Here is a 23,510-nt window from a genome sequence, read left to right as displayed (position 1 = left end):
TGTGGTAGCAGCAAACCCTGAGGACCCTTGGGGTGCTTGCCGCTACAGAAGGAAATGGGCTGGCTGTGTTTATTCCATCTGACCAGAGGTCTTCAAATAGTGGCTAGAGTACTGCCATTCCAGGGGGCCAAACTGGTCCCCTTCCTGTTCCTAACAAAACAGTACTTCGCACTTCCCAACTTCACCTTCTTATGCCCTCAATTTTGACTTTTATAATTCTTTATTTCTGTCAACACTTAGCTCAAGCACCACCTTCTACATTAAGTATCTGATGATTCCTCCAGTTCCTAGTGCTTTTCCTCTCAAAATCAGATTGTACTCAGTTTTGTATATATTTATCAACACTTATTTATGTGCAGGATATTTCCTCTGATAGCAATTTGACAGCACAGACACTCATTTTTGCCTGAATCTTTACTGTCTTGCAATGACTGTAGAGGGAATTCCTTATCAGATATTTGGTTAAACTAAATGACCACCAAGATTCTCTGAATTCTTTAATGACTTCTGAATATTCCGAACAGAATTAAATACATATAGAATACATAACACAGGGGCTAAATGATGGATTAGATGAACACTAATGTCATTTTCTTTGTGACCAGGGGCCAAAATATTATCCATGGAAAAAAATCCAGCCAATATAGCAATAGCAATTTCAGTTTTATGGGATAACAACAGGTAAAGTCAAGTTTTTAAACGGGTTGTAATTCAAGAAAAAGCACAGACACAAAATAGTAATTTCCTAAAGAAATCTAAACTCCAAATACTAAAGAAGGAAAAATTGTGACCAACAAAAAAAAATTTGCTTTGAATTTTCTAATCCTTAAGCCTTGTACTTCTCTTTGGTAATAGATTTAAACCTTTTAATAAAATTGTGATGTTAGCATCTAAATAAAATTTTATCTTAAAATGATACCCAAATGTTTTGATACTCTAATAAGAAAATAGTAAAACATCCATTAAAGTAGGAAATTCTAAAAACAGAGATAAACTGGAGATACATGTGAAACACTTTTTATGCCCAAAATTTCATTTAAATAATCTAAAAAAAGTTTTCATTATAAAATCAAATCACTGACTGCTGTAAGCTTTTCTAATTTCACCAACCCTCCTTAAGTTATTCTTCATCCTCACTGAAACCTCTAATATCTCCACCTCTCCCTGTTCTCTCCCAAAACTATCATTTCTGCTCTCACCTCACTTCCACTTCATGTTCTGACCCCATGGTTCACCAGTTCAACTATACACTCTTTTCTATACTTGAATCCAGAATGATACAATATAAAAGCACTGAATTGGAAACAGAAGACCTATAGTACAAATCCTGTTATTTACATTGTGTGACTTTGACTAGATGATCTCTAAGGTCCTTCTGAATTCTAAATCAATGATCTCTTCTTTCCTATCATACAACAGTCATACCCTGCCTATCCTCAAACATGGAATATCCCCACCATCTACCATCACTAATCCTACTCATATGCCATTCATGTATGCTTCTGGAAGTCACCCAACTATTTATGCTATGTGGGTCTACTACAAATTCTCACTTGGACTTTTTACTGCTTGCTGCATAAAGCAATCCCTTCTGTTGACACTACCACACTTTCTATAGCAATTAATCCAAATCTTCTTTTCCTTCCCTCAAGCCTCTTATACAACTCCCTCCTACTTTTCTTGGGGAAAAGTCCCTATCTGAAAAGCTTTGGTGGCCTTTCTCCTGAACAAAGCTAATATCTCTTCCTGTGCTCTTTAATCCCCTTCTGTCTCATCTGGGAGTTTGTTCCATTTATTTCCCCACCTCTCCTTATAATCTTTTTCCTTATCTACCAGATACTTCCCTGATATCTATAAGCATTCTCTGGTCTCCCCTTTCCTTAAAAAAAAATCTTTACTTGACCTAGTCATCCCCTTAAACCACCGTCCTTATACCTCCCTTTCACAGCTATGGACATCTATGCTCTATTTCCTCACCTTCCATTCATTTCTCAATCTTCGGCAATCTGGTTTCTGGCTTCACCTGGAACCATTACCCAAGGTTACTAGCAGTCTCTTACCTGCCACATCTAATGTCCTTTTCAGTACTCTCTCTATCTAACCTGTCTACAACTTTAGCATTATTGACTCCCTGTTGCAGGGACATTATTCTTTTCTTCTCTTCCCTATGTGACTACTATAGATCATCATTAATGTCCCACCAACTAATGGTGGGGTATGTTGTAAGGTTCTGTCTTGAACCTTTTTTCTTTATACATTCTCTCAGTTATCTCATCAGCTCTCATTGATTCAAATTATTTTTAGGTAGATTCCTCAAATGTATATACACCAAACCTTATGTCTCTTCTGAATTCTAGCTCTACATGGCAAACTACTGGCTAGCTATCTCCACAAATGGGATATTCTGTCCTAAGTTTAAATTTGACTTGTTCAAAACAGAACTAAGTTTCTCCTAAACCATCTCCCACCAAACTCATACTGAGGTCATTATCCTTCTGGTCATGTAGATTCACAAGATTGGAGTCATTCTTAACTTGTCCTTCTCCCTTGCCTCTTCAAGGTGCCAAATTAATATTCCCAAGACACTCATCTGGCCACATCAGTTCCCTGGACAAAAATCAATGACTCATTATCATCTCTGAGATAAAATATAAACAAGATAACCCGAAATTTAAAGTTTTCAATAATCTGGTTCCTACACATTTTGTCAAAATTATTTCACACTGCACTCTACTTTCTGATCAAACTAGTCTACTCTTCTCCAAACTGAAAGTACCATGTTCCTTATCTCCATACCTCTAAAATTCTACTTCACCTCTGCCTCTCTGAAGCACAGGATGTAGTGCAAATAGCACTTTGTACAGATCTTTCCTGACTGCCCCTTCTTTTCCTTGGTTGTCAGTGTTCTCTCCCCCTTGAAAATGCTGAATGTTGACTTACTTACCTATGTATACATTATATATCACTTTGCAATAAAAGCTCCTTCAGTGAAAAGACTATTTCCATTTTATTTTCATGTATTATCTAGTACTCAAGTATTAGTAAATACAAAAATCACAGTTAATGGGATAAGAACAAAAGCTACTGGGAAAACTGGACAGCAGTATGGAAAAAATTAGATTTAGACCAACACTTCACACTTTATGCCAAGATAAGCTCCAAATGGAGAGAGAACCTAGATATAAAGCTCACATGATGAACAAATTAGAGGGAAAAAATTACCTATTAGAACTATGGATAGGAAAAACATTCAAGAGCAAATGAGATACAGAAAATAATTTTGATTATATAAAATCAAGAAAATATTAAAATCTTTATAGCAATTTTCTCTAATAACGTCTCATTTCAAGGATGAAGAAACAACTGATTCAAACTTAAAAGTAAATGTCATTCCCCAATTGATAAATGATCTTAATGTATGAAGAGGCAATTTTCAAGGGAAGAAAAGCAGGTTATCTATAGCCATATGAAAAATGTTCTAGATCGCTAATAATAAGAGAAAGGCAAATTAAAGCAATTATTGGATCCTACCTCACACATCTCAGGGTGGAAAAAAGTGACAAAAGAAAGAAAATAATAAATATTGGAGGGCTTATGGGAAAATGGGTACAATAATGCAGTGTTGATAGACTTTTAAATGAGTATAACAATCTTGGTAGGTAAGTTAGGAGTATACAAAAAAACTTTAACCCAGCTACTGTATTTCTTCTGGGCCTACAACTAAAAAAGGTCAAGGAAAAAGGAAAAAATCCTATATACATCAAAATATTTACTGCAGTTCTTTTTTGAGTTTCTTGAATAAAGATCATGGTTTATTTTAATGTTACTGCTTCTTGCTTCTCTTCTTCCAGATTGTCCTTCATTTCTGTTTATCTGAATTCCCAATCAATTATTCTCTATTTTTTTTTTTTTAGTAAAATCTGCCACCATGGACTTAAAATTTTCTATTCTATTACTTCTGCTGTGTAGACCTTAAATTCTGTTTTGCCAATTCTCATTTCTCTTTTAAACAAATGATGAACATCCTGTTCTGCTTCCCTCAGGTGTTTATTCATTGTTCTTTGTCATGTAACATTTACTTATAGTTGCCTGAAGGCTTTTATCTCTACCAGAGGCCATATTCCCTTTTGTCATTAACAGCTTCATTTGTTGGTTCATCCACTAATTAAAGTCTTTGCATATCCTTCCCTCCTCCTCCCCCCAAATAATCTTAGTCTTTTCCCTTATTTTTTCCTGTTGCTCACTTTCTGACTCCCTCCCCTTTGATGGAAGGTTCCCTGGGGGCTAGATCTCAAAGCTGTCTCAGCCTCCTCCCACACACAGGACAATTCACAGGGCACCAGTCAGTGTAGGTCTTTGCCCCAAGAGACTTCTGAGGAGGACAAAACTAGTCTCAAATGGATACTGGGATCTTTTCCTCAGGCTTAGTGAAATGACACACTGCCACACACATGCCTGTCCCCGTTCTTACTGTTCCTTAGTTCTCTGTCTTAAGTTTTCTCTTGACAGAAAGCACTGCAGTGCACAGGAGACTGCAGCACTCTCCCTGCTGTTGGAGCCTGAGCTTATGCCTGCTGTTTAGATCTTTGAGGCAATGGAGCTGGGGGGTTGAGGGTACAGAGTTGAGTTCTGCTGCAAGCTTATAGGATGATTTGTGCAAATTTGCTGCTACAGTGTAAAGGGTGGTTAAGAAAGGAATGCTGATAAAGCTCAAAGACCATATTAGTACATTGGGTTTTTATCTTGTTTTGGATTCTTGGAGAAAACGGAACTGCTTAATCTCTTGCATAGAATTCTTATTTTGGATGATTGAGAGGTTATGATGATCAGAGATATATTTTGAGTTTCTTGATGGTACAGACTTTTTGTTGACCCCAGAGCTTAGAACAGTGCCTGGCACATAAACAGGCATTTAATAAACATTTACTGATTGAGAATTCTCCATCTTGTTAGTTATGTGACCAATTTGCTCTCTCTTTACTACTTTATTTGTATTTAATTAGAATACAAGCTCTCAAGGAATTATTTTTCTTTTCTTTTGCATTTCTACCTCTAGTGTCTGACATTATAAATGCTTACTGAATTCTTTTAAATGATAAAAGAACAACAATAATAGCAGTTGGAATTTATATAGCGCCTACTACACAGGAAGCACTATGCTAATAAATGCTTTACAAACATAACATTTAATCTTCACAACCATCCTGGGAGGTAGATGTTATAGATGTTATTGTTATCCCCATTTTATAGATGAAGAAACTGAGACAAACAGAGCTTAAGTGATTTGGCCAAGGTCACACAGTTACTAAATATCTGGGGCTGGATTTGAATTCAGGTTTTCCTGACTCCAGTCTTAGCACTCTATTCATACCACACCATCTAACTGACTCTTAGTCTAGTATTCTTTCTACGGCCATTTATTTTCTCCTATATTTCTGACACAATATAATTCAAAAATATAAACTGGCCGAATAGTACTGAAATATGACTTTTTTGTTTTATGTTACCAATTCGTTTTGGAGAATTTACTTTTAATATGAAAGTGTTATTTTGACTTACATTATGTACATACATATACTCAATTAAGCCCAATTATTAAAACTTGTTTCCTCAGAATTGAGGTTAAAAAAGAAAAAGCAGCTATAGATTACTTTAGATGTGTAGAGAGGAGTAGACAGTATCCTATTCTAATATGTACAGTGTTGTTTGCTTCAAGGGATATCATTGTTTTAAAGTGCCACCATTTTAATATAAGGTCCACATGAGGAAAGTTCTCAATCATCCATCAGTTATGTACTTGGAGTCTGAAAAAGTTCAAAATCCTATTTATGACACTTTCTAGCTATCTTACATGGACACATCAGGGTTGTGGCAAGTCTTAAATGAGATAATGTGTATACAATACTCTGTAAATTTTAAGGTAAATATACAGATAATTATATTATTATAGAAAATCCTTAGGATAGAAACCTCTCCCACCAATAAAGAACTGAGGCTGACAATACTAACCACGTAGTTGGCCAAGTCTAGAACCATGAAATAGAAGGGGCTGCTTTGATTGTAAACTCCTTCAGGGCAACGACATCTTTTGCCTCTTTATGGATCCCAAAGATTAAGCACAGGGCCTGGCATAAAGCAGGCACTTTAATAAATGTTTAACGATTGATTAGCCATACCCACTTTCAAAGATTTGACTGTCATAAAAGTTAAGAGCCTTGACTTAATAAAACTGGACAAGCAGAAGCTAATGACTACAAGAGACATCAAGAAACCATAAGATAAAATAAAAAAAAAAAGAAAAAACAGAAGAAAATGTAAAATACCTCATTGGGAAAACAATTTACTTGAAGAACACATCAAGAACAGTTAATTGAAAAATTATTGGAATACCTGAAAGCTATAATAAAACAAAAAGCCTAGATATCATATCACAAAAAATTATCAAGACTGTCCTGATATCCTAGAACCAGAGGGTAAAACAGAAATTGAAAGAACCCACTGATCATCTCCTAAGAGATACAAAAACGAAAACTCCCAGGAATTTTGCAGCCCAATTCCAGAGCTCTTAGGGTAAAGGAGAAAATATTGTAAGTAGTCAGAGAGAAACAATTTAATAATGTGGATCCACAGTCAGGATAACACAAAATTTAGCAGCTTCTACATTAAAGGAATAGAATATTTGAAAGATGATATTCCAAAAGGCAAAGGAGCTAAGATTACAAAGAAGAATAACTCACTCAGCAAAAGTAAGTATAACCCTTCAAGGAAAAAGAATGGATATTTAATGAAATAGAGAACTTTGAAGTATTTCTGATGAAAAGACCAGAGTTCAACAGAAAATCTGACATTGAAACAGAACACTCAAAAGAAGCATAAAAAGGTACAGGAAAGAGAAATCATAAGGGATTCAATAAGGTTAAACTGTTTATATTACTACATGGGAGTATGTCACCAGTAACTCATAACTTTATTGGACAGGCAGTTTCAAGTCAAAGAAATCAAAGCTATCTATAGTCATATGAAAAAAACACTCTGAATCACTACCGATTAGTGAAATACAAATTAAAATGAACTCTGAGAGTACCACCTCACATCTATTAAATTGGCCAATATGAAAGAAAACGAAAATATTAAATGATGAAGGGAGTATGGGAAAATTGGGATACTAAAGCGCTGCTGGTAGAGTTGTAAACTGACTCAATCATTCTGAAGAACAATTTGGAACTATGTCCAAACCGCTATAAAACTATGCATACCCTTTGACCCAGCAATTCTACTACTAGTTCTGTATCCCAAAGAGATTTTTTTAAAAAGCAGCTTTTTCTGTGGTGGCATAGAATTAGAAATTGAGGGGAGTTCCATCAACTGGGAATGGGTGAACTAGTAAATGGTATATAACTGTGATAGAATACTACTGTGTTATAAGAACTGACAAGCAAGATGCTTTCAGAAAAACCTGGACTTACATCAACTGATACAAAGTGAAATGAGCAGAACCAAGAGAACAGTGTACTATGGCAACAACAATACTGGATAATGATCAACTGTGAATGACGTAGCTATTCTCAGGAATACAATGAGCTAAGACAATTCCAAAGGACTCATGATGAAAAGTGCTATCCACCTCCAGAGAAAGAACTGATAGTGTCTGAATATAGACTAAAGTGTACTTTTTAAATTAAATTTTAGTTTTTGGGTGGAAGTGGGGTAAGAGTTGTTCTATGCTTTCTTTCACAGCATGACCAATATAGAAATTTGTTTTGCATAATCGTACATGTAAAACCTATAAAAATTACTTTCCTTCTTGATCAAGGGGAATAGGGGAGGGAGGGAAGGAGAGAATTTGGAATACAAATTTTTTTTTAAAGTTAAAAAATTATTTTTACATGTAATAAGAAAAAAAAATTTTCAAAAAGTTGACCTACACGTCTTACTTTCTCCTAGCTTAACTACATTAATATAATCTATCCGTGGGGTTGGGGCTGTTAGGGAGAGAAAGTCCCCAAAGGGGACCCTGGAACACCTTTCAAACTGATAAGTTACTGATACCACTTTGCTACATCCCTTACTTTAGAAGAGAGCTGAAGGTGGAACTCTAGGGTCCTTACTTGGTATCAGTTTCCCTAAAGAGAAAAAATAAATAGAATAAAGAAATATTAGGTAGGAAAGAGAAAAACTGAGAATAAATATTCTACTTTATTAATCCTTTAAATGTTAATGTCATTGTCTTGGCTTTATGAGAGTAAATGGAGATGGAGAGAATAAGGAACTGAAGTGAAAAAGGTCTCAGCTCCAAGCCTATGAAAGAAAGCAGCAAGGTCTCACAATTCAATACAAAGAATTAGAATAGGGCCCATCTAATTTAACCTCCTCATTTCTCAAGTGACAGAAATGAGATCTGAGGAGTTCAGTTGTCCAATGCCACAAATTAGTTTCAAGAATCTAGGTCTCCTGACTATTCTTTCTTTTTAACACTTGCATGGTTAATTGAAGGCAGAGGATGTGTTCAAGGTTCTAGCTATGACTTTCATTAGCTGTGTGACCATGGCCAAGTTAGAACTTTCCCCACAAATATTAAGAACTTATACTTTCTCTTTGAAAAGGAAATCAACAGTACAGATGTGCAATTGTCTGTAACTTAGTCTCTGAGAGTTTTCTGGGGATACTATGAGGTTAAAAGATTTGCCCAGGGTCATACAATCAGTATCTATCTATCAGATGTAAAACTTGACTCCAAGGTCATCCAGATTCTCAAGTTTGTCTTCTATCTACTATGTCACATATGAAATTCAAAGCTATTACCAAAAAAAGTAGTATGTAAAGCTTAAATTATTGTATAAAAGTCATCATCATTCTTCTTATACCACTTATTCACTTTACTAGTAGCACTCAGAGCTTGAAAACAAAGACAGACTAAGATGTTTCCCTTTTGCTTCTTTGTCATAGTTGCAGTGGTTAATCATATGAAAAAAAAAATCAAACCTAAAATTTTCCTTTATATATTTTTAAAAATTTAACACCAAGCTTATACATCACAAACACCTTATCACTATTACTATGGAACAAGTCAACCTAAAACCAAGTAATACAAGTGTGTACATGTATAAAATCAAACTATAGTTTACATAAAACTTCAATGATTAAGAATTAAACATCACTATGCTAAGAGCTCAAGGGGAATAAAAAACAAAACAAAACAATAAATACCTGGTATGTAATTACTCTGGGGCTCAATTCCTGCTGGGAAGTTAGTGTTTTCTGGAATGGAATGAGTATAGTCATCCAGTGGGGGTAGTTCTGTTAGAATCTCAGTATGCCGTGGCACTAGCACAGGAGGCAAAACTGAAAAGTTTCAAGAAATTCATGTTAATGTTAAATTTAAAATGTCAATAATAAAGCATGAAAAGTCAGGTGTTGTTTTATCAATACTAAAGAGGCCAGTTTAAACTTGTAAAATATGCCATTTAATAGATGAAGAAATACAGAACTGTAGAATAAAAATTCTGCCAACAACTTTAATATGAGGTAAAAGTAATTCATAATTCAAAACTTGTTTCTATACAAAGTATGACATTAACTGGTTTTCAAGAGTTCTTTACCAGTGGTTGGGAACAATTTATTTCTTGAATAATATAAATCCCCTAAAGGCAAAAAAGTAAACCAGTTCAGTTAACAAAGTCCAAATCTATGGCGTCTGAATCAGTACCTTCAGAGTGTTATTCTGAGAGAATTTTCCTTTACATGCTGCAAAGTTTTTCTAAAAAGTGTAAGCTATATTTTTCTTCTACAAATTCTAAAATTTTTAAGTTACCACATTCAGTCACATGAAACAAAAATGAAATTAAAGAATTAGGAAGCTTTATTAATTTTCATGTTAGAATTTTAGTTCATTAGGCAGTCTCCATTTAACATTAAAATTACTCCAAGTAATGAATGGATAAATATATCTTGACTTAAGAGCTTATGGTTTTAATTCTAATACAAAAAGGATAAAAAAGCAACTAGTAATCTTCCTACCTGGAGTCTCCACTCTCTGGTAATGGTATGGGTTTACACATACTTCATCCTTTTTAAGATTAAAAGCATATTCACAGTTTTCAATTGCTTTAAGTTCATGGTGACTGTGAAGATCTGGCCAGCGCCACAAGCGGCAGTAAATAACATGTGGCAATCCTTTTCGATGAGATACCTGTAGACGACCATCAAGGGACCTGTGGAGAGGGGGAAGGGAAATCAAGGAAGGGAGGGAGAAAAGGAGGAAATTAAAAAAAAAAGACTCAGTGTAGACTTTATTAGTATAATAATATGAAAAAGAATGAAAAATAAGAGTTCAATTCCACTAAGTAGTGTAGCACAAATAAAGTTCAAAGATGTGTCCTATTTAACAAAGTAGTTAAAAGCAATTAAGTTAGTTGATATAGATGTGTCTTATAAAATGACACAGATGTTAATGAATTCTTTAGATAAAATATGAAGTTTCATTAAATAACATCATACATATCTGTACTTGACACTTGTCTTCATGTTCTGCCTTCAGAAGATTATGCTCCTATCATGAATGCTTTTGTTTAAGTACATTTAGGAAATATTACTGCTATTAGTCAACAAACCTGACAGCAATCCAATCGCAAATGCTGCAGGTGGTAAAACAAAAAACAAAAACAAAAACCGAGAATCAACACAAAAATGAACTGTGAAGGCACGTTTCTACAGTAGTGTGAGTTTGTTAAATATCTACATTAATGTGAATGCAGCCTAAACTAATATAAATTAACAGTTGTGATTCTTTGGAAAATTAACATATACTGCATAATTTCACACATAAATGCAGATGATGATAGTGATGAGATGAAAAAAGACAAACATAGATGTGCTGGAAAAGCTGGCAAGGTGATGAAAAGAAGGTAAAAATAAAAATTACTTCCCCAAGAATTAACTGTAGTATAAGGGGTTTTATAAATTACTTTACCCACTACTAGAATACGAAGTAATACTAAATTAAATTTAGACAAACTGGCCATTTACCAGTTCTTTTAAAATGCTTCATAAGGATCAGGCCTACTGTAGAATATTAGAGTAATAGTCTAACCTCAAACTAAAGAGTGTGCATTTATAAAATTTCCCATTCCTTTAAAGAGTATTTCAGAACTAGAATTTCATTGGTCAAAACATCAGCTGAAACATTTAATGTACTTTAATTACAGGCAAGCAACTGTTTTAAATGCTATGCCATATAACTGACATAAAAGGAAACATCCTAGTAAAATTATGCAAAGCATCCCACTATGGATAGAGCCTCCAAACCCACCCCCACCCACAAGATCTCTATGATTCGACAGAGGGCAGAATATTCACCTGGTTTGTTCAGAGAAGCTGTAAAGGCCTGTTGTATCCCACTGATCTATCGTATTTGGTGTACTCAGTCCCCAAATTTCAGAGCAAGTGCTGTGCATAAATTGAAAAACAAAAAATTGATGTGAACATGGAAGCATGGTTATTCAAAATACCATGATGTAAAACATGAAAAAATGTACAGAACGCTCCCTTCACAGAGAAAATATACAGTGCTTCACTGTCTTTACTGATAATAATGCTATTTTAGTATATTTTCTGCATGAAGGCAGCCAATAAAATGGAACATGTGACTCAAGGTAAATCATGATTATGTTTTAAAAATGTGAATACCAAAGTTAATCTTAAGGTTAATGACATAATGTCCATTAGAAAAGGAAAAAACTTCCATCTATGGAATAAGAAGGTATATTAACAAATCTAATATAAAAACTTCATTTTACTATTCAAATGTTAAGAACTTTTCTAGTTTCCAAGCAGATGTCGGCTTGTGTTTTTTTAATTAGAGAAATCTAAAAAGCTTAGATTTCTGCAGTGAAGGATTTCAATGTCAATGATACTCGTTTTTCTCAAGTATGCTGATGCTCTATCCACTAGAGTCAAAAAGGAAACGACTTTTCAAAACATTCCAATGAAGAGCAGTCTACCTTGAAAATGAAAACTATTAATACCAACTATTTTTTTTATCACCTAGCTTGTTAATCACCATTGCATCTAAAAACCAAATGCCAGTAAGACCAAGAGTTTTTCATAAGAATACTAAAGGATATCACAGAGAATAATTTTCATAAAGTAGTCTAATGAGGCTATTTCTAAATCAAGATTTTCCAGAGTTTCAAGAATAAGATTACGTCTCAAGATTACCAACCAAAACTATAACTCAGAAAGCTACCAAAATTATTATTCAGAAAACAATAACAACCAATTTTCAAATAGCAGGAACAGGTGGAATCAGACAGAGATATAATGAAACCTATCAAGCAATTAAGGATCTTATCACCCCAATTGTGTTAACAGGAGGGAAGTGAGAGAAACGAGCCTAGTTAACATATCCTGGAGGTCTGGCTAATTTGGTTGTTATCTGACACTTTATTTGCAAAAGAACTATACAAGGGTATCCTAACTCTGCCACGACATTCCTGATATGCATGAAAGAATTCAAAGATAGTCTGAATTCTTGCTTCTGACACTGTGCCAAAATTAATGCATGACCTTTTATTAAGCATTTTTTTAAAAGTCCAATATTATTCTATGAGAAATGCAACTGAAACCCTAAGAGATACCAATTGATATTCCCTAATGTCTAAGGCATATGTATGACCCTGTAAGCATCCTTATGTGCTTTTATTCTTTCCAGTCTCTTGCAACAACTATAGTAGCAGTGGATAAGCTTGTGTGCTTCCATAAGAAGAAATTCTCCAGGGATGGTGAGCTCACTCACAAGTGATGATTTGCTGTTCCAGAGAATCTAAAGTATCTTAGAGAGACAGCATTGTATAATGGAATAAGCATTGCACCTCAAGTCAGCAAAAACATAGGTTCATATTCCAGCTCTGATATTTAATAGTGTGGACCATGGTCAAGCCACAAACTTTCTGAAGTGTTTTCCTCATATATAAAATGGGGATGATGCTTCCTGTGGTTTCTTGCACCACAGAATTATAAAGATCAAATATGATTATAATAAAGCACCTTAAAGCATTATATAAAGATTACCTATTACTATCTTCTTTAGTAAATTGTCAACATATGGTACTTCTTAAAAAGGTCAAATTTACAACTTTCCAAGAGCATTAACACCTTATATTAAGTTCCAAAGTGATATTCCTAAGTAACATACAGGTTTGACCATGTGATTCTCTTGTTTAATAAAAATCTAGGGGCTCTCTGTTCCCTATAGAATTAAATATAAACTCCTGTTTGGCATTTAACACCCTTATGATCTATGTCCAGCCTACTTCTGTAGGTTCAACAAAACCGGCCTTCATGTATTCCTCACACACAGGAAATTCCATCTCTTGTCTTCATGCCTTTGCATAAACTGTCCCCCATATGGGGTATATACTCCCTTATTCCTCACACATAAAATGCCATCTCTTTGTATCCATGCCTTTGCATAGGCTGGCCTGAATATGTGGAATATATGCCTTCATTTCTGCCTTAGATTTCTAATTTCCTTCAAAGCTCACACAATACCGTGTACACAATCACTTTCCTCATTCCTCCAGCTGTTAACATTTTTATCTTTTATTTATTTTGTATTATATATTTATGTACATGTTATTCACTCCTATACACTGCAAGTTCCCTAAGGGCAGGGACTGTTTTATGTCAAATAAAATCATTAACAAGTATTTAATTAAGCACCTACTAGAAGCCGGGCACTGAGCTAGCCACAGACAATACAAAGAAAACAAAATTTCTTTGGATTCCTAGAACTTAACATAGTAAGTTAAGAACCTCATAAATCCTTGGTGAATCATGTCAGATAAAACAAACTCCTACTATGGTGCCAGTTTTTGTAGGCAAAGAAGAGTACCTGCCCTTCAGGAGCTCACAACTTAATGGGGAAAACATGTAAACAGCTAGCTAGGCAGCAGTAGGGTATACACGGCATGGGAGATAATCTTATAAGGCAAGCACACCAGGAGAACATGAAAAGGTTTCTTTCAGAAAGTGAGACGAGCTGAGACTTGACGGAAGCCAGGGAAACTAGGGGGTGCAAAGAAAAAGGGTCCAGGCATGAGGGATAACCAATGGAAAGGTCCTGAGTCAGCAAGTGGAGTGTTTTATTTTAAGAATAGCAAATAAGAGCAGAGGTGAGCAGAAGGGTGTGAGTGAGGTTAAAGGCCAGAAAGGAAAGGTCTATGGAGAGCTTTAAAATTCAGAGTTTTTCTATTTGAAAATGAAGGCAAGAAAGAGAAACACTGGAATGGGGGAGGGGAGGGGAAGAGAGAGATGATGCCAAGCAGGAGAGACAGATGATCAAACTTATGCTTTAAGATCAATTTGAATGATGAATAGTGGATAGTTTAAAATGGGAAGAAACTCGAGACAGGGAAATTAAACATCAAGCTATTCTAATACTCCAGGTAGAGGCAACGTGGGCTTTTACCAGGGTGGCATTAGTGTCAGAATGGAAATCAACATAAAGAGTAGGGTTAGATAAACAGATTTGAGAATCTCCGGCAGAGATGGCGAATTGAAGCCACAGGAACTGATGAGATCACCAAATGAAGCAGAATAAAGGCACAGAGGTCTGCGCAACATCCATACTTAGTGGGTACAATCAGGAAGAAGATCCAGTTAAATACACAGACAGACCAGTAAGATTAGCAGAAAAAGAACCAGGAGAGAGTAGCATCACAAACACCCAGAGACCAAAGATTATCAATGGTATAAAAGGCTGAAGAGCGGTCAAGAAGGATAAGGATTACAGAAAAGGTCATTAGATTCAGCAATCCAAAGACTGCTGGTAACTCTGGAGAGAGCAGTTTCAGTTAAATGATGAAGTGAGAAACTAGACTGAAGGAAAGTTAAGCATAAGATAGCAAGAGGAAATGAAGTGGAGGTATCTATTGTAGATGGCTTTCCCAAGGAATCTGGCCACAAAAGGGAGAAAAGATAAAGGATGACTCCTAGCAGAAATGGATAGATCAAGTGAAGGCTGAGAATGGAGAAGATATGAGCACTGCTGGGGCTGCATTCCCAAAATTCTGATAAGGTGTCTCTGAGTTGTCATTATCATGAAAAAAGTTACAGATTACCCACTCATTAAGGACTGTAAAAGATATGTTAAATATTTCTCCTTTTTCTGCATTTATCTGACCTTTAGGGGATGGTAAGTTTCTGTAAAGGTGCAAAGCACACTTACTGAAAGAAAAAAATGTTTTTTTTTTCTTTATACACACACACACACACACACACACACAAACACACACATGTTTATTCAATAATTGCCATAAAAATTCCATTCAGGTCCTTAACTCCTGTGCTTTTTTTTCCTTTTTGAATTTTACTAGATTCATCTACATCTGAGGGAGTAAACTAAGGTGTGCTATGTTATTACCGTTTTACTATTATTTCTCCCTGTAACTCACTTTTTATTTTCTTTCGATATTTAGATGCTATACATTTACTTACATATGCTTAGTATTGATACTGTCTATGGAACTTTTTAACATGTAGTTTCTCTATTTCAAACTTATTTTATGCTGTCTTGCCTAAGATCAAGATTGTTACCCTGATTTTTTTCACTTCAGCTGAAGTATAACAAACTTTGTTCCAGTCACTTCTTTTAAATGAGTGAGTTTTTATGTTTCAAGTGTATTTCTGGCAAACAACTTATATCGGTGCATTCTGCTTCCTATTCCTAATTCATTATCAACCTCTCCTGTTTTATGAGTTCATACCATTCACATTCGTAGTTATGACAGTTAATTGTTTATTTTCTTTAATTTTCTTCTCATATACTCTTATAAAGAAGAAAAGAATGGTGAGAGGAAAGGTATCTTTAGCACCAATGTTCTAGGGTTAGTACAATCTGCTCCTGCTAACCTGTCCCTCTTCTCTTCCCCTCTCCCAAAGTTCAATTAGATTCTTATCCTTTCCTTTTTAATTTTGCTTAGGACAAATCCCTACCTTAAATTTGCCCTTCCTCTTAATCCTGGCCCCCTTGTCTTAACTTTATCTCCAATTTTCCTATTGAGTGGGATGCTATTTATTTGTATGTGTTGCTCCCTCCTTTGACAAGTTTGGCTCCTTCCAACCCCCTCCCTCCTTTTTATATAATCTTGTATTTGTATATCCTGGTTATATATGAGATAATTTCTCCCTCCCCCTGATTCCTTTTTTTCTCTTTCTTCTGTTAAGATCATCATCAGAATAATAAAACCATTTTCAGGTTCTCTTATTAGACTCCTTCTATAGTCCTTGTTAGATGATACAGTTCAGACGTAAAAAAAACATGCATCATCTCCCCACATTAGAAATATACAGTTTATTTTTGTTGAGTTTTGATTGCTCACTAACATTTTTACCTGGTTCTGTTTCTCTCTTTACTCCTGTGTTTGTATTTCAATTTCCACCCAAGCTCTGACCTTTTCATCAGGAATACTTACTGCATTTCAGTAAAAGTCTGTTTTCCTTCTGAGAGTACTATACTCAGTTTTGCTAGGTTAAGTTTTTCTTCATTGTAAGCCTACATAGCTTGCCTTGTGGAATACTGTGTTCCAATTTCTTTGTTACTTAAAAATCACATCTACTAAATCAAATGCGATTCTGATTGCGGCTCCTTTTACTTGAACTCTTTGGCTACTTGCAATATTATTTCTAAATTTTGGCTATATTATTCCTAGTAATATTAATTTTATTGTTTCTTTTAGGAGGTAACTGATTCTATTTTCACTTTGTCCTCTAATTCCAAGAGATCTGGACAACTTTCTTTTACGATTTCTTGAAATACATCTAGATTGTTTATCTGATTATTTCTCAGGTCGCCCAACGATTTGGGCATCAGGAAAGAAATCCAATGACTCTTAAATAATGTCTCAATCTATTTTCCAAGTAAGTTGCTCTTGCTAGAAGATATCTTAGATTTCCTTTATTTCCAGCCTCCCAAACTTCAGGTTTTTAATGGCTTGTCTCATGAAGTTTCTATTTGTCCATTCCAATTTTCAGTGCATCTGTTGTTTGGGTAATGTTTTGTACCTCCTATGCCAAGCTATTAATTACTGTTTGGAGTCTTTCTTCCATTTTTTCCCTAAGGTTTTACTCTAGTGCTCTCATTTCACTTATTATATTAACTTAAAAAACCCCCATCCTGTTTCACATCCTTCAGAAGTTCTGGTTGAACTTATAGTACGTAAGGTGTGTTTTTCATTAAGGCTTTGTAGCTATTGAGAAGTTTTTCTTTTCTTGGTTTTGTCTTATTCGATTCCTGCCGCCATAATAGCTCTTTCACAGTACCGTTTGCTCAGATATCCTGGCTTCAGATTTTGTTGGCTCAGCACATTACTGGAGGAAGTCTGGGCAGGTCCTGTAGTTGCCTTCTTGAGGTACAGTGTGTATTCTATGATGTTAAGGAAGAGTTCAAGCTGGTAAGGTTTTAGCACTCCCAAAGTGGTCTGAGGCAGGCCAGAGTTTTATTATTGCCTTCTTGCTCTGATCCCTGAAAGTTCCTGACCTAGATATGTGTCTGAACAGCTTATTTCTATATCTATATATCCATGACTGAACTTTCCAATAGACAGCTGCTGGACTCAACCACTAGCGCTAGCTGGAAAGGTCTTCTAGTTCAGTAACTGAATTGCTGGATCCCCTTTAGTTGGGTGGAGGTGGGGTGGGGGATGGAGGGAGAGGGCACAGCAGCACCTAGAACTGAGACCACATTGTTCCTGGGTTCAGAGTCACATCTCCTTTAGGTGAAGATCTCACCAGTCTACTCTGGGTCCATCATAAGGGAATGGGTGGTGAGGAACAGGGTTGCCAGTTAGTAAGTAATTGTTTCTAAAAAGGTGAGGCACTTTATGCAGGGCTGGAACTTTTTATAACCCACGTGCATACAATCCTCTTTTGGTCCCCAACCTGGAAGGCTCCAGATAGGGGGCTCCTGGTTCAATCCTATCCTGAGTGTCCAAAACCTTTCTGTTCCCCAATGCTGACCTGGGCTAGAAAAATGACTCCCTGATTTTTTTCCCCTTGGAATTTACTGATTAGCAATTCAGCCTGATAAACATTTTCTAGATTTCTGTGCAGAAGTTGAAGGAGAAAACTTAACTATACTTCTTGCCACCATTCTGCCATCTTGGTTGGTCCATGTAAATCAGACACTAAGTATTTAAAAGTAGGAGAGACTCATCTGTTCAGGATTATCTAAAATGTAGTTTTGTCTAAAGGAAGATATAAAACTAGAGATAATCACAAAATCCCAGTGTTTCATGAATTTCAGTCTATCTAAGATGTGACACACGGAAAAGTATCATGGATTCTGTTTATTTAAATCACACTAGGAGAATGATTAGGAAATTATTAGAATTGCAGAAGGAACTCTAGAGAACTTATTCATCATTGTAAACTGTATGTTAAACTTAAGACTTAACTGGATATTTAGAGACAATTTTTTGGTAGACATTCTCTGAAAACAAACTTGAGTTCCTTAAAGTCCTTAAGACTGATGCTTGTATGTAAATGCAGGGATTCAACAGAACCAGCAAACCACAGCCAAAAAAACTCCAAAAAACCCAACAATGAATGCTGTTAAGTTTTAACTCTCATTTGAAATTTTTAAAAAGCTAGTAGGATTATGATGGTTCCAAAGGAGACTCAATAGGTGCCTGAAAGCCCAGACTATATGGCGAAAAAAAAAGAAAAAAAACCGCAACAGAAGACTAGCAAATAGACAAAACCCTATATAAGTACTAACTAATCACAACCAACATGTAGAATGTCTCCAAATACTTTTGATTTTTTTTTAAATTTATTTTTATACTAATTATTTTTTCATCCTACTTCTCCCCATGCCACCATGAACAATTTTTTTTTTTTTGCCTTTTTTTGGAGGGGGGAGGGCAGGGCAATTGGGGTTAAGTGACTTGCCTGAGGTCACAAGGCTAGTAAGTGTGAAGTGTCTGAAACTGGATTTGAAATCAGGTCCTTCTGACTCCAGGGCCGGGCACTCCATTCACTGTGCCACCTAGCAGCTCCACCATGAACAATTTTTTTAAGAAGTATCCTAATAAGTATGCATAGTCCAGTAAAAATAAATTCCCACAGTGGCCATGCCCAACAATAGATGTCTCATTTCTGCATTTTAAATTTTCTGCATTTTAAATTCATCACATCCCTAGAAGAAGTTGGATGGTCTGTTTATCTTTAGTCCTCCGGATTCATGATTCACCACTGCACTGATCAAAATTCTGAAGTATTTCAAGGTTGTTTTTCTCTTTAATTTTATTTTCGTTGAACACTGTATAAATTTTTCTAGTTCTGATCACTTCACCCTTTATCATTCAGAAAGTTCTTTCCAATTTCCTCCTAAATTGTCTATTTTATGTTTTCTTGTGGCATAATAACATTTCATAACATAATTTGTTTAGCCATTCCCCAAAAGGTGAGCACTCCTTTAGAGTTTTTGGCTGCCAGAAAAAGAGCTGTTACATATTTTTGTAGATATAGTTATGGTCATTTTAGTAAATTTTGGGGACACTTTCAAATTGCTTTCCAGAACAGCTGGACCAATTCACAGCAACACTGTGAACTTTTATCTTAAAAATAAAATTTATATATAACTGCAAAATGAAATATTTTATGGACTACTGTAAACTTAGGATTTTATTGATGTAGGTAACTTCCACTGAGAAAACTCCTACTACTAATTTACAAATGTTCTGCATCTAAGAATCTTAAGAGTTGCCTGGGGGCCCTCAGAAGTGGAGTGACTTGCAATGGGTCATAAAATCAATTTACATCTAAGGTAGAACTTGAACCTAGGTCTTTGTGACTCCAAATTTAGTCCACAATCCACTGCTTCTAATAATGGCTTCTGTTTTCCCTCATTGATTTTAGTAAGTAGCTGATTCTATTAGCCAGGTAACCCAAAAGTTAAACTTCTAAGCTAAATACTAGAGAATATAAATTCTAAGATCTATATTATTATACAGGTACTAAAGTACAACTTTGTTGCTTTTTTTTTGTCTGGTTGCTGAGGAATTTTCCATGCTTCAGGGGCTACAAAAATAGTAACCTACCAAAGGAAAAGAAAAGTCATCTTAGACCCCACACAGCTCCCTGAGAATTTGTTGCTTCTGTATCTTTTTGTTTTTCTTCATTCCTGCTTAAAGAAAATTCACAGCTGTTGTTGTTATTATTCAGTCATTTCAGTTGTGTCCAGCCCCTGGTGACTTCATCTGGGGTTTTTTTTTTTTTTTGGGCAAAATACTGGAGTAGTTTGCTGTTTCCTTTTCCAGATCATTTTACAACTGAGGCAAACACAGCTAAGTGACTCATCCAGGGTCACACGGTTAGTGTCTGATGCCAGATTTGAACTTAGGAAGATGAGTCTTCTGACTCCAGGCCCAATACTCTATCCACTGCACCTCCTAGCTGCCCATCACAGCTAACAGATTCTTTTGTTTCACTGACAAAGGCAGCTAGCTTAGCAGACTGGGGAAAAAAGAATTCTAAGGACTGCCTTCTAAAAAGATCAAGATATCACAGATGCATTCATTCACAAAGACCTACTACACACATTGTATTTTGTGGCTCAAATCCTAGCCTGAACAACTGAATTCTAAGACCATGTATTCAAGTCCAAAACTCAAGAGACATACATTTGAAAATGGTACCCTTTGTTTTTGTAACAATGTGTGTGTGTGTGTGTGGGGGGGGGGGTTGGCCAGGTAGCATAGTGAGTAAGAGCACAGACCCCAGAGTCAGGATGACCTGGGATTGAATCTGGGCTCAGACACTTAGCACCACACCCAGAAATAACTGGCCGTGTAACCTTGAGCAAGTTACTTAACCCCAATTGCTAAAAAAAAATATATATATATATATATATATATATATATGTGGGGGGGGGTTGGCTAGGTGGCACAGTAAATAGAACACCAGCCTTGGAGTCAGGAGGACCTGAGTTCAAAACTGGCCTCAGACACTTAACACAAAAACTAGCCGTGTGACCTTGGGCAAGTCACTTAACCCAAATTGCCCTGATTTTCCCCTCCAAAAAGTGCCCCCCCCAAAAAGGAATATGTGGGGGATGCTGATAATCCTAGCTAGCCCTGCCATTTACTACCTCCTTGAACCTCAATTTTCTAATCTATATAATTAGGTAATTGGACTAGATGTTCTCTCCAAGGTTCTTTGAGTTTTTAATTTTATGATCCTATAAACAAAGAGTAACTTAGAGTTCACACTAGTCAAATTATTCCGGGAATAAAGAAATTATCATCTTTTCCAGCTTTCAAAAAGACTAGTAAGAAAGGAATTTTTAAAAAAGTTTGAAAAACGTGCCAAAGTAAGATTATATCGATGGATAAACTGTAATAAGGCAGCAGAGTAGAAAGAACACAAGATTTGGAGGCACAGGATACTAGTTGCACTGCTTACCACCTATATGTCATTTACTCTAAAGTTTTCATCATATGAAAAGAAACCAGAATGGGCCTCAGGAAATAAAAGTCAAGGTAAAAATCACCAATCTTGAATAATTCCTAGTTTTAGATATAAGATTCCCCTGATCCCATCCCCCATCTCCTCCAATCATCCCTTCTCTTGGTTCCTTTTCTGATGTCTTTGAATAGTTTTTCTAATCAAACAAAACAAAAACCCCACCTCATTAGACCTATTTCCCCCAAAACTAGTTTCCTATCTCTCGTCCCTTTCTTTCTCAAAACACCAAACTACTCACTCTCACTACCTCATTGCAGTGGTGTAAGGGTATGTAGGGAAGACCAGTACCTCTGGTATGAGGGCTGTTTAGCCCTTTTCCAGGATACTTTACACTTTTGGTGTCCACCTGTCACCCAACTCTCACCTGTGGCTCCAAGAAGCTGTAGCACATGTGGCAGCCACACCCTGATAAACTAGACAGATGGGCTAAAATAGGTTGAGGGTAACCAAAGGATCTCAAACCCCTCAGTGAGTTAGGGAGAATCTACCCCAACCATGTAAAGACTTCAACCAGAGGAATGGGAAGACAGAACAATTTGTTCCATCAGTCACATAGGTGGCTGAAGCAGGCACTGTGGAGCACTTAGAGCTTTGTTAGACATTGAAGATGTCAAAGTCAATAACTGCATCTTGAGCCATCACTAATTGTCTTGACTTTTGTCTTGCCACTGGATTTAACTCTGGAAGAGAGAGGGAGGCTGACAACTTTGCACAACTGCATCACTTAAATCCAATTTATGTGTGAGTCAAAAGACATCACCATATCATTTTACCATTTTTACCTACCTCAAAAATCTGTGGCAACAGTCAAGTGATGAAGCAGCAGGCGCAGATACACTGGTAAGTGCAGTCACAACCCTGCACAGAGGCGGGCCAGGCCACAGAGTCGTCTCCTCAACTGAACTGAAGCAGCAGTGGAATTTGGCAGCCCCCTGGGTATCTGAGCAGACTTTTTTTAAGGACTGCACTGCTCACCTTCTAGCTCATTCACTGCTCACCTAGCTATGAGGAAAGGGCTAGAAAAGGTGCCCTAAAAATTTTATACTTTACCCAACCCTGGCCTGCTTACTGTGGCAAGGCAGAGATCCCACCCTGCGGTCAAAACAGCAAAAAATGTACAAAAAACTTTTGTGAAAATGATTCCACTCACCATCGGTACATGGAATGTGCACACACTTAGGAACAACACGAAATCCAGTAGACCTGAAAGACGAACCGCTCTTGTTCCAAGAGAATGAAGCAGGCATCACATCCACATAGCAGTCCTGAGTGAAACAAGGCTGGCAAATGAAGGCTAGCTTACTGAATTCAGAGATGGATATGTTTTTCTGGAGTGGCTGCAGTGATGGGGAGTGCCATGAGGCTGGCATAGGATTTGCAATCAAGATTAATCTAGGCAACAAGCCTATATGATATGCCTCCCAAAAGGATTGAACAACAGGCTCATGACAATGCAATTGCAACTTGCAGAAAAGTGCCACAGCACCACCATCAGTGGATGTGCTCCCATCATACTGAACCCTGATGATGTCAAAGAAAATTTTATGAAGAACTGGAATCCCTCATCATCAATGTGCCGAAAGAGGCCAAGTTTAAAATTCTGGGTGACTTCGATGCCAGAGTAGGCAAAAACTATGAGACTAGGCAAAAACTATGAGACATGGCAAGGAAACATTGAGAGGAATGGAGTAAGAAACCACAACAGCCACTTACTACTGAAGATTGTGCATCTCATGACCTTCTCCAACCTCACCAACACTGTCTTCAATCTACCTAAACACAATAAAACTTCGTGGATGCACCCTCACAGCAAACACTCTCATTTAATAGACTATGTCATTGTAAGAAGAGAAGACAAACAGGATGTGAGAGCGATGAAGGCAATGTGTGGCACAAAGTATTGCACTGATCACAGACTTATCTCCAAACTAAAGATTCACATTCAATAAAAGCAATAGCCCCAAGGCAAGATAACTAGCAGGAGA

The 23,510-nt window shown here is 36.3% G+C and overlaps 1 protein-coding gene across 3 annotated transcripts in view; it reads right to left on the bottom strand.

The window, feature by feature from the left end:
* The window catches only part of SMAD2 (SMAD family member 2), a 102,656-nt gene that overhangs the window by 33,922 nt on the left and 45,224 nt on the right, over window positions 1-23,510 (bottom strand). For 2 of the 3 annotated variants that reach the window (XM_069104703.1, XM_069104702.1), the window contains exons 3-5: window positions 11,356-11,445; window positions 10,018-10,211; window positions 9,208-9,342 (exon numbers count right to left, since the gene is read on the bottom strand). In XM_069104703.1, the coding sequence (XP_068960804.1) occupies window positions 9,208-9,342; window positions 10,018-10,211; window positions 11,356-11,445 (419 nt within the window). The remainder of the gene's footprint in view (window positions 1-9,207; window positions 9,343-10,017; window positions 10,212-11,355; window positions 11,446-23,510) is intronic. The other variant, XM_069104711.1, reaches the window with a different exon arrangement.

The sequence above is a fragment of the Petaurus breviceps genome, unplaced genomic scaffold (assembly GCF_028583685.1).
Source record: "Petaurus breviceps papuanus isolate PSGF00001 unplaced genomic scaffold, PetGlider_PUasm1.0 131, whole genome shotgun sequence".
Taxonomy (NCBI): Eukaryota; Metazoa; Chordata; class Mammalia; order Diprotodontia; family Petauridae; genus Petaurus; species Petaurus breviceps.
The sequence above is the reverse complement of the archived record's forward strand: the minus strand, read 5'-3'. Positions and strand labels throughout refer to the sequence as shown.